General features: G+C 42.0%; 1 protein-coding gene across 2 annotated transcripts in view; it reads right to left on the reverse strand.

Annotated features, from left to right (window-relative positions):
* NSF (N-ethylmaleimide sensitive factor, vesicle fusing ATPase) overlaps positions 1–11,131 on the reverse strand; it is a 150,629-nt gene extending 139,498 nt beyond the window's left edge. For both annotated transcript variants that reach the window (XM_032320088.1, XM_032320087.1), the window contains exon 1: positions 11,007–11,131. In XM_032320088.1, coding sequence (XP_032175979.1) covers positions 11,007–11,030 — 24 coding nt within the window. In that variant the 5' untranslated portion in view covers positions 11,031–11,131. The remainder of the gene's footprint in view (positions 1–11,006) is intronic.
* Between the last annotated feature and the right edge of the window lie 4,353 nt (positions 11,132–15,484).

Here is a 15,484-nt window from a genome sequence, read left to right on the forward strand (position 1 = left end):
AACATACGGAAAAATGTAGGTCAAAATGAATAGCAATAAAGATAATATTTTTCCTCAAGATTTTTTAAGTAATCTCAACACCCAACACAGGGCTTGAACTCATGACCCTGAGACAGAGTTGGATGCTCTACTGACCAAGCCAGCCAGGCACCCCAATAAAGATTAATTTAAATTTAAAGATATTTTTTAATAGAGGAAAGATTACTTTCACATGAAAAAGGGTCAAGAAATGCCAAATAAAGAAAAATAAGGAGGGGCTAAGAATAATTTTAGCATAAAGCAAGAATAATTTTAAAGCTATCATACAATATATATAACATCAAATAATACAATTATTATAAAATATATAACATGATATACATTTAATATAATATTAAAGCTACTTTAATTAAAACAGTGGCATTGGGTGCGCCTAGGTGGCTCAGTTGTTAAGTGTCTGCCTTCGGCTCAGGTCATGATCTCAGGATCCTGGGATCAAGCCCCACATCCGGCTCTCTGCACCGTGGGAAGCCTGCTTCTCTCTCTCCCACTCCCCCTGCTGTGTTCCCTCTCTCGCTGTGTCTGTCAAATAAATAAATAAATTCTTAAAAAAACAAAAAACAGTGGCATTGGTGCACATATAGGCAAACAGAATATAAACCACAATTGAGTCAGACTTAAGGTGGTTATAAAACAGAGAGAGCATCAAAAATCAGTGGAAAGGAGGACCTGGGTGGCTCAGTGGTTAAAGCCTCTGCCTTCAGCTCAGGTCATGATCCCAGGGTCCTGGGATCGAGCCCCGCATCAGGCTCTCTGCTCAGCCGGAAGCCTGCTTCCTCCCTCTCTCTCTGCCTGCCTCTCTGCCTACTTGTGATCTCTATCTGTCAAATAAACAAATAAAATCTTTTTTAAAAAATCAGTGGAAAAAAAAGATGGACTCAATAAATGATATTGGGACAACTGGCTATACATAAGGAAAAGATAAAATTAGCTTCCCAATTCACACCAAACACAAAAATAAATTCCAGATGAATTAAACACCAAATTGTAAAAACAAAAATTTTAAACCTTTAAGATGAAAATCTTTTTAACTTGAAGGTAGGTAAAGATTTCTTTTGGGGAAGGAGGGGGGCACCTGGGTAGGTAGCTCAGCCATTAAGAATCTGAGGTCCTGGGGTGCCTGGGTGGCTCAGTGGGTTAAAGCCTCTGCCTTCAGCTCAGGTCGTGATCCCGGGGTTCTGGGCTCAAGCCCCGCATCCAGCCCTGTATGCAGCCCCACAATGGGCTCCTGCTTTGGGGAGGGGGGAGCCTGCTTCTCCCTCTCCCATGCCCCCGCCTGTGTTCCCTCTCTCGCTGTGTGTGTCTCTGTCAAATAAATTTTTAAAACAAAAGATTTCTTTTGGGGTACATGGGTGGCTCAGTTGGTTGGGCAGCTGACTCTTGTTTTCAGCTCAGGTCATGATCTCAGGGTCCTGGGATCAAGCACTGCATCAGGCTCCACACTCAGTGGGAGATCTGCTTCAGGATTCTTTCTCTCCCTCTCCCTCTGGCCCTCCCATGCTCTCTCTCTCTCTCTCAAATAAATAAATAAATCTTAAAAAAAAAAAAAAAAAGATTTGTCTTAAAGCACGCAAACACAATAATCATAAAGGTAAAAAAAACGCAAAATGCAAAATGCAAAATGAAATTTAAGTCTAAAACTCTATAAACACGAAAAGATCACCACTGTCTGGGAGAAGCTATTTACGACTACATAAGAGTTAAGATTCCAAAGCATACCTTACCCCTCCCAAAAGGAAAACTCTAAAAATCAATTTTTTAAAAAATACTAAAAGCCAAAAGGTAAAAATAGGTAAAGGTTATACAAAGGGGATTCAAAGAAGAGAATATCCCAAAGACCAATAAGAAAATAGCTCAATCTCACTAGTAATTAGGAAAAAAACACAAATTTATTTTTTTAATGATTTTATTTATTTTTTTATTAGAGAGAGAGGGAAAAAGCACGAGGGGGAGGAGGGGCAGAGGGAGAGAGAGAGAAGCAGGCTCCCCGCTGAGCCAGGAGCCCGATGTACGGCTCAATCCCAGGACGCTGAGATCATGACCTCAGTGGAAGGCAAACACTTAACTGCCTGAGCCACCCAGTGCCCCCACAAAAACGCAAATTTAAACAATAAGATTGTTTATACCTATCATATTGTAAAAACTAAAATGTCTGCAATGTTAAGTACTCAAAAGGACGTGAGTAACACACACTCAAATACTGCTGGCAAGAGTGCAAACTGGTGTAACTAGGTAATGACAAAGGTAACTCATCACCCACCAATTCTATGTAGCGATTCTACACAGGATACATGCTACGTTTCAAGATATACATCCTTAAGAAACTCTTACATGTGTATGTTAGGAGACATATAGACAAATATGTATACCATAAAAAGTAAAATTGGAAGCCACTTAAATTATCCTCAGATAAGAGAACAGATAATTGTGGTATAGGCACAAAATAGGATACTATACAGTAGTTAAACAGAATTAACTGGCTCTCTAACAACATGACTAAATTTCAAATGTCATTTTAAATTTTAAAAATGCAGTTTTTCGGGATGCCTGGGTGGCTCAGTGGGCTAAGCCGCTGCCTTCAGCTCAGGTCACAATCCCCCATGGGGCTCCTTGCTCGGCAGGGAGCCTGCTTCTCTCTACCCCTCTGCCTCCCACTCTGCCTGATTGTGCTTGCACTCTCTCTCTCTCTCTGACAAATAAATAAATAAAATCTTTTTTAAAAAATGCAGTTTGCAGATGGAAATATACAATATGACATCACTATATGTATTTTTATGTTTGGGTTTTTTTTTTTAAGATTTTGTTTATTTGGTAGGGAGAGAGAGATCACAAGTAGGCAGAGAGCAGGGCATGAGGTGGGCGGGTGGGGGAGCAGGCTCCCTGCTGAGCAGAGATTCCTATGCGGGGCTCAATCCCAGGACCCTGGGATCACGACCTGACCTGAGCTGAAGGCAGAGGCTTAACCCACTGAGCCATCCAGGCGCCCCTATATATATTTTTAAAACACACAAAACAATATATTACTTATGGGCACAAACATATGTAAATGTGAACAGAAAGGATCTATACCAACTTTAGAATAGTGGTTATTTCTGGGAAAGGTTAGTGAAATCAAAAGGAGATACAAAAGAGATTGAATTGGATCTGTAATGTTTTATTTCTAAAAATTAAAGTTCTGAAACAAATTTCACAATATGTTAACATTTAAATCTGGGTGGTGAACATATGGATATATGTTATGCTATTTGCTGTACTTTTCAGCATGCTCTAAATCTTTAAAGATTTTTTCTTCTTTTTTTTTTTTTTAAGTAATTTCTATACCCAACGTGGAGCTTGAACTTAAAACCCCAAGATCAAAAGTTGCATGCTCCTCTGAGTGAACCAGCCAGGTGTCCCATGTTTGAAACCTCTTGAAGTGTTTATAATTTATACTTGCTTAAATGCACAGAGCTTCTAGATACACAGTCAAGCAAGGAATAGTTTCCATCATAAAATATAAGTTGGAAATTATGAAATTAAATCACTAAGAAACTGGGGCGCCTGGGTGGCTCAGTGGGTTAAGCCTCTGCCTTCGGGTCAGGTCATGATCTCAGGTTCCTGGGATCGAGCCCCACATCGGGCTCTCTGCTCAGTGGAAAGCCTGCTTCCCCCTCTCTCTCTGCCTGCCTCTCTGCCTGCTTGTGATCTCTGTCAATCAAATAAATAAACAGAATCTTTTATTTTTTTAAAGATTTTATTTTTACTTATTTGACAGGCAGAGATCACAAGTAGGCAGAGAGGCAGGCAGAGAGAGAGTGGGGTAAGCAAGCTTGCTGCTGAGCAGAGCCCAATGTGGGGCTCAATCCCAGGACCCTGGGATCATGACCTGAGCCAAAGGCAGAGGCTTTAACCCACTGAGCCACCCAAGTGCCCCAAATAAACAAAATCTTTTTTAAAAATCACTAAGAAACTGAAAACAACCCAATGTAGGCCTAGGAGCCCATTCAGGGGTATTAATATTGAATTGTGAGAAAGGATCTCATTGCAAGATTCTTACCAAAGATGCCACACCCAGAGTATGGACCCTTAAGAACTGCACTGGAGCAAGTGTCTAGTATATTGCCAATGCAGGTGTTCCCAAGGGTTCACAGTTCTGCCAATTCAAGAATTTTCAAGAATAAAATTGTATACTTTCCTTTTTTTTTTTTCAAGATTTTATTTATTCATCAGAGAGAAAGCACAAGCGGGGGGAGCAGAAGGCAGAAGGAGAAGCAGGCTCCCTGCTGAGCAAGGAGCCCGAAGTGGAACTTGATCCCAGGACCCTGGGATCATGACCTGAGCCAGAGGCAGACACTTAACCGACTGATCCACCTAGGCATCCCCAACAGTATACTTTCACCTTATACCTTTGTACCTTGTTTTAAATACTTGAAGAAAGGAATACATCCATTTTAAGCATAAATTCCTTTTGTTTCAAAAAGAAGCTATTTAGTAGTGTTATAAAGAGTTCAATTTTGGTTCCTAAAACATACTGCATTTCAAGATACTTTTTATTTTTATTTTTTTAAAGATTTTATTTATTTATTTGACAGAGAGAAATCACAAGTAGACGGAGAGGCAGGCAGAGAGAGAGAGAGGGAAGCAGGCTCCCCGCTGAGCAGAGAGCCCGATGCGGGACTTGATCCCAGGACCCTGAGATCATGACCTGAGCCGAAGGCAGCGGCTTAACCCACTGAGCCACCCAGGCGCCCCTCAAGATACTTTTTAAAAACTCCACTAAAGTAACATGCACAAACATGGCAGAAGGCTGATATGCTTTGGACAGCAGAACTCTGACCTCAGGAAACGAGACTACAAAACATTCTGAATTGTTTGTTTGGACTCGTGGTATTGCACATAAACCATCCCCATTCAGAACTTGTCTTCCAAAACTACCTGAAGTCAATTATTTGGTAAAGATGCCATTCACCCACAAAATATTACAAAAGGCTCGGCTTATTGGGGTACGTGGATGGCTCAGTCATTTGAGTGTCAGACTTGGTTTCAGCTCAGGTCATGATGTCCAGGTCATGGCTAGAGCCCCACGTCAGGCTCCACACTCAGCAGGAGTGCGCTTCAGATTCTCTCTCTCCCTCTTCTTCTCTCTCCCCCTCGGTCCCTCCCCACTCACACTCTAAAATAAATAAAATCTTCAAAAATACATACATACATACATACATACATACATAAATGGCTAGATTTCTACATTAGGCTATAAAAGTTTCATCAATATACTAACTGATACGAAATTTACTAGCCTGCCCTCCTCAAAATGTGAGATTAGGTCAATTTTACCTCTAGCATCTTTCTTTTTTTTTAATTTTTTAAGAGATTTTATTTATTTGAGAGAGACAGAGAGAATGACCATTGGGGAAAGGCAGAGGGAGAGAGAGAGAGAGAGAGAGAAGCAGATTCCCCGCTGAGCAGGAAGCCCAATGCAGGGTTCGATCCCAGGACTCTAGGATCACCTGACATCTTTCTACACCTCATTCAACTCCTAAGAGTTCTCTCCCTTAGATTTCTATTTAACATCATCTTACTTCTATTCCTTCACAAGAGATTACCTCAAGGAGGTATAAGAATTTATGAAGAAAGTGTTCCATTAGCTTTATTGGCATTACTGTATGTTTATTTGCAGAAAGGCACTGCTGAATCTCCAGCAAGTCAGATCTCTGGGCAATTTTGTTTCTTTTTTTGTTTTGTTTTGTTTTTATTTGACAGAGCGAAATCACAAGTAGGCAGAGAGGCAGGGCAGAGAGAGAGGGGGAAGCAGGCTCCCCACTGAGGAGAGAGCCCGATGCAGGGCTCGATCCCAGGACCCCGAGATCATGACCCGAGCCGAAGCCAGAGGCTTAACCCACTGCGCCACCCAGGCGCAGCATCTCTGGGCAATTTTAAAAGACACGGTACAAAAAAGTTCAGGCAATGTGGAAAGTCTCTCTTCTTTCCTTCTCAGTAACCAGGTGGTGGTGGTGGTGTTGGTGGTGGTAGAAGGAGCCAAGAAGCAACACCAAACAGAGCAGCTTTTACTAAGGAGCCTCTCCATACTTAGAATCAGCTCTCCTAAACATTTAAGGCCTGTATTTCAAATTCTTTCTTTCCTCTACTTCTGATTCTATGATTTCAGAGAAGCTGTAGCGTAAGAGTTCTGATAGTGTGGAGGCCTGGGGCAAAGGCAGCCATCTGTATGGGGAGTTCCTATATAACTAAAAGTCTGTATTTATATAAATAATAAGAATTAGAATGAGAGAATCTGTTTTATTACCAGCAAAAATTTAAAACAGCCAAGAGCACTTATTACCTAATTCAATCTTTCCGAAAGGCCAAAGGGAATCAAGTACCTTTAAATCAATTCATCATTTATTATAAAATATATCCAACTTATAATCCCATATTTTTTCTCATATAGTATATATACTAAAGAAGATAATGACAAAAATTATTTTCTTTCATGTTCTTTGCTTTTTCAGATTATAAGCTTCAAGAAATTTTAAGGATTAATCAAGTTCTAATGACCTAGATGTTATTTACTGAATAATATCACACATTTTATTCTTCAGCCAATTTCCCAGATGAACTAAACATGATGCCCTCTTTTGCCCAGAAAAAGCAAAGGACAAGATATACAGGTTACTAATGCTACCAGTGATACATGTGATATAATGATACAGGGGAAAAAAAAAACTCTTCAATTACATACTGAATATAAATACCATTTACAAGGTGTCAGAATGCCAAAATTAAAGTAACCAAAAGCAATAATAATTCAAAATAGCTTTTCTTCCAAAAAAGGAAACTCAGAATTTATTTTAAAAGCGTCACAAGGCTAACTCTATTTGTTAAACAATAAGCAGTTACTAGGAAATTATGGTTATCAGAAGAAGTAAGACAATCAAGGATGGGCCAAAGGTGCTCAGATTTTCCAAAAGATAGAAGGTAGTTTTTGAAAATTAAACTTTGACATCAACCTCCAAAAGCTCTGAGTAAGGTAAATCTACTCTTTTCTAGACCCTTGCAATTAAGTTGGTGAAGCAGGAAATAAGTAGCAAACTGAGCTGAATTCATATCCTGACCCTGCTTCTTGTTAGTTGTAAACCTGGCAAATTAATGAGCCCCTATCTCTGAGAAAAACAATATTAATACTACCTAGCTTGCAGGATGGTTTTGTCAGGATCAGATGAGGTATGTTTGTATTTAAGTAATGGTACCCAAAGTATATTGATGTGTATCAGTCTAGAGAAAGGTCTCTAACAGCATGCTCAGGGGCTATTTCTGACCCATCTTATCTCCTTTTTAATAATGACTTGAATGTAGACACAGAAGTCATGATTTTAAACCTACAGGTGAAAACAAAATTGGCAGAAAGAGATACTATGTTGCATAACATGAAAGAATCAAGAATCAAAAAGACCTTGAACAAGTAGTAGATGGGCCCTGACCTAAAAAAAACGAGGACTGTAAAGGGGATAAATGTAAGGCTTTGTACTTAGGTTCAATAAAATAATTGCACAATACATAGAACGGGGTAGGGGAGCCAGTTTTAAAAGAATATGAGAAAAAAAAAAAGAATATGAGAGTTTTAATTGACTGCAAGCTCATTATGACCCAAGAGTGTGATTTACTGTAGAAAAAAAGCAAATATGATTTTACCCTGTATTAATAATGGTAGTGTCTGGCTTAAGAGAATAGGAGTTCAGCATGTTCTCCACTAATCACTGTGTTCTACTTGGGGCACATTTTAGAAGAAACACTGGCAAAACAGCGTTTCCAAAGGAAGGTAACCTAAATGATGAAGAGTTTGGAATACAGAATATTTCAGGAATTGGGGATGTTTAACTTGCAAAGAGAAAATCTGAGCGAATATGTAACCTGTCTTCAAATATATGAGAACCTATCATACGGAAAAGGAATTGTGTTTAGTTCTTTGTAACTCTAAACAGCTAAAAATTACATGGAACACCATATAAAAAAAGACATTTCTAACATGACACTAAAATGGGCTAGCTTTAATGGTGATGCACTCTCTACTGCTAGAGTATTCAGAAATTAGATCAGTTTCGTTTTAAACAAAAAGGTATTGAGCACCTATGCCCCAGGCAGTGTGCAAAGCACACAGTGATGACAATGAATGAAAAACTAACATGGTCTCTTCTTTGAAGGAAGATAAACAGTAAAGACAAATAACCAAACCAATAAATTTAAAATGACAAACAGATAAATCTCTAAGGAAAGGAATGGAGCTCTTCAAGAGCTTCTAACAAAGGATCATGACTTGTGTGGGATCAGAACAGGCTTCCCGTGAGTAGATGAGTGATCCATGAGTAGGAGGTAAATGGTTGGGAACAGAACATCACAAAGAAAGGAAACAGTACGTGCAAAGACCTTGTGGTAAGAGAAACTACTAAAGTTCAAGGAACTGAATGGTTTATATAACCTGAGCATAGGGAGTAAGGCAGTGTGAGTAGAGAGAAGCAGGAGTAGAACCACAAAGGGCCTTAAAGGCCCAGTTTGGACTGATCTCCCAAAAGTAACCTGACACTATTGAGGGAGGGGTTTAAACAGCAACAGGCATGAGAGGAAACAATCAATGTGGAAAATGCTGTAAAGAGACTTCTAGTGAGATTCCCAAAGTAGTCCAAACCACAGATGATGGTAGTTTGGGGAAATGAGGTAGAAATAAGGATGAAGAGAGGTGGACAGACTGAAGATTTTTAGGATATTAAAATGACAGAATCCATGTGACAAGTAGTCCAGTGGGTTATTTGGGTATAATTTTTTTTTTTAGATTTTATTTATTTATTTGACAGACAGATATCACAAGTAGGTAGAGAGGCAGGCAGAGAGAGAGGAAGGGAAGCAGGCTCCCTGCTGAGCAGAAAGCCCGATGTAGGGCTTGATCCCAGGACCCTGGGATCATGACCTGAGCCAAAGGCAGAGGCTTTAACCCACTGAGCCACCCAGGTGCCCCTATTTGGGTATAATTTAAAGCAGCAATGCACACTCCACATTCTTTGGCCCTAATCATACCCTTTTAGAGAAGGGGTGGGGGTGGGTGGAACAGAATTCAGTGATGAATTTCACTGGGGGGCAGAGGATGTGGTGAGAGAGAAGTATGAAGGATGACCATGAACACCACGACCCCACCTTCCCATCCCCCACTGGTTTCTAGCCTATGGACGGTGACGCCATTCACAGGAAAATACTAACTAGGTGGGCTAAGATCATGGGTTTAGATGTGAACAGTAGAGTTTGAGGTGCCTTGATTTTAAATTGGCATTCTGACATATTGATCTGGAACTTAAAGGACAGATCTGGACTGGGAGTAAAATACTGAGAATCATTGGCATAGAGATGGTAGTTGAAGCTGTAGGCTTAGAAGAGACTGCCTGAAGAGAGATGGAGAAGAGAGCCTTGAGGAATATCTGCATTGAATAACAGCGTAGAGGAGGGTGAGTCTGCAAAAGAGAGGTATGAGTAAAAACAGGAGCAAGGCTGCACAGAAGCCATGGAAAGAGCGTTTACCATGAAGGAGGCTATGATCAACAATGCCAAACGCTGTGGAGACCTCACGTCAGACAAAGAATGAAAAATGTCAATTAAGTTTAGAAGCACGTTTCAGTGGACTGATAGGACCAGAAATCAGACCACAGTGGGCTGGGGGGGTGAGTAGGTGGTAAGCAAATATAAAAGACAATAAATGTATACAACTCTATGGAAATACCTGGCTGAAAAATGGGAAAAGAAAGGAGATAGCTGTGAGGGTGGAGGGAGGGTTTGTCTTAAGATGGGAGAAGCTTAAGTATGTTAAGTGGGAACAGGTGAACGCACAGGAGTGGGGTTCCTTGGATGGGGAAAAAGAGAATCTGAAGCATGAGTAGAGGGAGAAGCCATTGATAAAAGGAGAGCCTATGGAGAATAGAAAGAAAAGAGGTCAAATTAAATGACCTTTAAGGTCTCTTCTTACTCCATCATCTCATGACTTTCTTTTAGATGGGCCATTTAGATAGGACATCTGCATGCAAGCATAAATCCACGCAAACTTGTTTAAATATTCCAGTATAAATAAATCAGTCAAGCACATCCTTATCCCCTAGTGACGCAGTTAATGTCCCCAGGTTTATGACCAGTGTAATCTCTGGGCAGGATCCATCCCTCAGAGAGCTTTTAGCTCAAGGCACACTGCAGTACGGCACAGAACCAGCCCTATCTCCCCTTGCCAAACCCATACTACACCGCGATCTTAAGAGGTAAAGGAGGAAGTAAAATTTAAAACCATGGAACTACAACATAGACTGCTGCATTCAAAGCGACTGTCATTCATAAAAACAAAACGCGACACCCCAAAAGCATCCCCATTCCCAGCTGAAGACATTCCTGCCTGTTCCGACAGTGACAGGTCCCCCAGATGGCTGGGGTTTAACACTAAAAGTCATTTGCACCTCCTCCTCCCTTTCCCAAGACCTTTCACTTTAAAAGAAACAGAAATGAGTTCCTAATGATCCTTCCCACAGGCCTAGCCCCAACGCAGGAGATTGATCCCCCGCAGTCATTCCAGCGGCTGCACCTAATAAGCCCTAGCAAGGGGGTGCGGAGAAACCCCCCGAGCCGGTCCGACGGGGCTGGGACCGCCACAATCCTGTGGCTGGTTTGGGGGACGCGGTAACAAGCCCCAAGGGATAGAGAGGGAGAATTAAAGGAGACCCAGGAGACCCAGTGTAGTGAGGGGGTCGCCTCCCCTCGAGCTTCCTTAGGGGGATGGAGTTTCTGCGGAAGGCTAATCCCCCGTCACCGCTCCTACTCTAACCCTCAAGCCCTTCTCTGGCTTGCCGCCCCCTCCAACCCCCCATCTGCTCGGACTCACGCCCCCTCCCCTGGGGCCGTCAGGATCTCGGAGTGCCCGCGAGCCCGGCGCCCCCGCCTCGAGCCGCAGGTTCTGGGCCGGCACTCACCCGGCCCGCCATCTTCGCGGACATGTCCGGCTCCGCGGCTGCAGCTGGGCGCTTAGTAGAGCCCGCCCCCGCGCGCGCTCGCCGCCCTCCCTCGCGCAGGCGCGCAGCCGCCGTGAGACCGCGCGCGCGCCCGGACGCGTCCCCGGCGTCCCCCGCCCCGCAGGGCGCGCGCGGGTCCGCGGCCGCCGAGGGGCGGGCGGGGCGACGGCGCCATTTTGAGCAGGAGCTGCGGGTGCCTGTGTTCTATATTTCTGCGGAGCACCTGTCCGCTGGCGACTTTCTTAAGGGTTTCTTTTGCGAGTCTTGTCACAGTTGGCCGTTTGCGTCTGGCTGTGTTGCAAGGCCTCAGATGTTTTAATCCCTTAGCCTTGCTTCTCTTTGCCCACTGCTGCTTGCCCAGTTTCTGCCTCTGAGACTTTTTACCTTTCTGCTTCCAGACCTACTGAAATGTGCAAATGTGCCTAAAAGCACCCGGCGAGGGTACTGGCCTGCCCGAAGCTGGTTCTGCAGTCAAATGCTCTACCACTGAGCTATACCCCCTCGAAGCTGGTTCTGAATTCAAGTTCTGCGTGATTCAAGCTTTTCCCTGTAGGCAACCTTGTTTACCTAGGTCCTGGAAATTATCAATGTTGGTGTTTATATTTAACTTTTGTGTAGCCTGGAAAACTCTATTTTCAAATTTAAGAGTGAATCGTAATTGTTGCTTTACCTTTATTTTCTATATTTTAATTCATTATTGTTTATTTATAAAGATAATGTTTTTAACAATCTTAATGATTCCCCAGTATTGTTTCATTTTAGACAATAGGGCGGAATTTGAATAAAATATGCCCCCAATTCACTCTTACTTCTTTTACCTCTATATTTCTAATATACCATTGCCTCACTGGAGTCTTCAGAATAGAGGATAATAAAAATTAGAATTAATAATAGTAAAAGCAGGGGTGCCTGGGTAGCTCAGTGGGTTAAGCCTCTGCCTTCAGTTCAGGTCATGGTCTCAGGGTCCTGGAATTGAGCCCCGCATTGGGCTCTCTGCTCAGCGGGGAACCTGCTTCCCTCCCTCGGCTCCCTCCTGCTGCCTCTCTACCTACTTGTGATCTCTGTCAAATAAATAAATAAAATCTTAAAAAAAAATAATAGTAACAGCAGCAGCCTGCTGCAAGAAGATTCTGCTTAACAGATTCCCTGATGCTTTTAGTCCCTGCCCCTGATAGCTTATATTTCTCTCCGTATTTACACAAGACAAGAAACAATAGGATTTGTTACCTTTCATTTCTCACAGTTGATTAGGAAAAAATAGTGGTTCCAATATGAGCAAAGGAAAACATTAGAAGAGGTGGGCACGCTTAGCGGTTTAAGATTGAGAATAAAAATTAGCGAGTGGGGTGCCCGGGTGGCTCAGTGGGTTAAGTCGCTGCCTTCAGCTCAGGTCATGATCTCAGGGTCCTGGGATCGAGGCCCACATCTGGCTCTCTGCTCAGCAGGGAGCCTGCTTCCCTCTCTCTCTCTCTGCCTGCCTCTCCATCTACTTGTGATTTCTCTCTGTCAAATAAATAAATAAAATCTTTAAAAAAAAAAAAAATCAGCAAGTGACCTGATGGTGGGCCAGGGACAGAAGAAACAAAACCAGGCCAGTTTTATAAACTCTCAGGCTATGCCTGAGAACCACATTGCTTTATTGGGCAAATCCGATGTTAACTAAATCAGTGGAGTTTATCAGGAAAGAGAACTAGTTGAATTCTGATCTATTAACTTGCAAAAGCTACAAAAACACTGAGAATGAATTGGGGAGCCTGGAGGTACAGGTTCTTGTCCCTTTTCATGCTCTGCCAACTCATTTGCCATATCTCTTCTCTGAGCCCCAGTTTCCTTATTTGCAAAGTGAGAGGTATAATTAGATGAGCTTAATGGCTGCCTCTTACATTTTTTGATACTCTGAATCTGTAAATCAAAGAGAGTTATCAAACAGATCCAGAAGATGATACTGGTTCTCAGTCCAATGACCTGACGTTATTTTCAAGGCCAGAGAATAATGCAAATATGTCTACACCACTGGTTTGTTACTAGGTAAAATAGATTGCAAGGAAAAATGTCTTTAATCTCTTCAACAGGGAGGAATACTTAACCACCTAGGAAAGATAAGCTTGTTGGAGAGGTTCCAGTGTGTCTGTTTAGAGCACATATTTCCATGATAAGCCAACCTTTGTAGCATCTCACAAATGATTTAAGTTCAGTAGCATTGTGTATACAGTTCTACAGGTCCGTCTACCAAAGAAACTAAAATAGACATGAGCTCTTGCCCTTGAGGTACTTTACTTAGTGTCCAGCTGGAGCAGAAGGATTCTGAGACATTATTCCAGGCTGTTAGAGTGTCTGTGCCTCCCAACTGTGCCTTGTTCTGATATTCAAGGTTATCTTAATGGAGCTGATTCTGCATCACCTTTGAGCAATTCTTATAGTGGTAGTCAATAGAGAATAAATATTTTGCTGCTGAAATCTACACCCCCTTTTACCGGCCACAGTTCCTCTAGCTCATGCAGCTTGGATACTGTCAGACAAGGTGCCCTGCCATTCCCTGACCCAGGAAGGAGCACAGAACCCAAGTTCAGTCAGATGCTTCTCTCCCAGGCAGCTGCAACCTTGACTATCCTGAGGAAGATAGAAAACAGTGAGCGCTGATTTACTGCAATGGTGACACCTTGGAAAGATCATTCATGAATTATCTAGACCCCTGGAGTTTATCTGGTTTCCATCTTCTCCAAAATCTGGCTTTTTCTCTTTGCCTTCATTTGTTTGTCACTTTCTTTTTTTCTTTCCCTTCCTCAAAAGAAATACTTCCCTCAGCTCTTTATTGATCTTGAAATCCTCTTAATATGCTTTTCTTTTACAATGATAAAGTAGGTAAGACAGTTAACAATGATTTAGATTTACTCTATTTTATTTAAAGTAATCTCAGTGTCCAACATGGGGCTTGAAATCACACCTTCAGGATCAAGAGTCACATGCCCTACTGAATGAGCCAGCCAGGTGCCCCTAAATTTATCCTGAAGTATAAATGACCAGGATAATTTTCTAAGGGTTGCAGGGCTTTTTAGGGAAGCAGGAGGTAGATGAGGTGAGACTAGGGAGAGTCAGAGAAAAAAGGGGTATTAGGGACCTTGAATGAAAGGACAAAAGATAATGACATAATGATGAATTAGACATAGCAGTGTCTAGGATTAATAACAGTGAGGAATGGAGGTGGTGGTGGTAAGGGTTTGATCGATATCTGTTCTTGTTGAATATGGCCACCACTGTGTGACCCAGTGTGACGGTTAATGTTATGTATCAATTTGCCTGGGTCACAGTGCCCAGATCCCTGGTCAAACATTATACTGGATGTTTCCATGAAGATATTTTTAGACAAGATTTACATTTAAATGCATGGATTTTGAGTACAGTAGATGCTCTCCATAATGTGGGTGGGCCTCATCTAATCACTTGAAGGCCCACATTAAATAAAATGCTGTTCTCTTGGAAGCAACAGGAAATTTTCTAGCAGACTGCCTTCTGACTTCATCTGCAACATCACATCTCCCTGGTTTCCTAGCACTCTGCCATTGGACTTGAATTGCAAATATTTCCTGAATCTTTAGCTTGCCAGCCGGCCGCATCAAATTTTTGGACTCCCCAAGCCTCCACAATTGCATGAGCCAATTTCTTAAATAAATCTTTTTATTTTATACAGATATTTATACAATACACCCTATTGGTTCTGTTTCTCTATAGAGAACAGACTAAAACACTGACTAATATACTCTATTTCCTGTTAGTAACAATAACGTGATTCCAGGCTTCTACATAGTGAAACTTAATATCAGCTGTTCCTCCCCGATGGGTAACCAACATTTCTAGGTGGAGGCCTGACTCAAAGACTAAATGACTGCATGGATATAATTCTATGTTCAAATTATGGCCCATTAAACATCACTTAGTAAGAGCTCCATTGGAATGGAGCTTTCTGGCATTTTGGTTGTAACAGTTGTAAGAATTTAACTGCGGGAAAAATTTCTTCTGTGTTTTGAAGAGTGAAGGCAATAGTAACCTAAGTAGAAATAAGCTGAATTCATGTCATCTGGTTTATTTAACAAAGCAATGAAGCTTTTTGGTGCTTGTCACATTGCCCAGAGGAAAACTACCTTTTGTCTGCGGAAACTCTAGGGTTAAATAAATGGTGCTGGGAACAGAGATGTGTTTTAGTCACTTCACGGTGTGGGTTTCAAACATCTTCCAGCAAGACTGCATGCAGGTGTTTCAGGGAACAGTGCTATGTAGGGAATTCGCCACTGCATTGTAAACGTCGGAGAACATCCTCCAGTGGCTCTGTGTTGTAAGTGACAAGGACCTGCACCGCCCCTCTTGTAGAAGATGCCATTGTGAAGCAGATAAAAGTGGTCCCTAGAGCCCCTTTTACACCCTTCTTTCTGCACTGCTTCCTA

The sequence above is a fragment of the Mustela erminea genome, chromosome 18, assembly GCF_009829155.1.
Source record: "Mustela erminea isolate mMusErm1 chromosome 18, mMusErm1.Pri, whole genome shotgun sequence".
Classification (NCBI taxonomy): domain Eukaryota; kingdom Metazoa; phylum Chordata; class Mammalia; order Carnivora; family Mustelidae; genus Mustela; species Mustela erminea.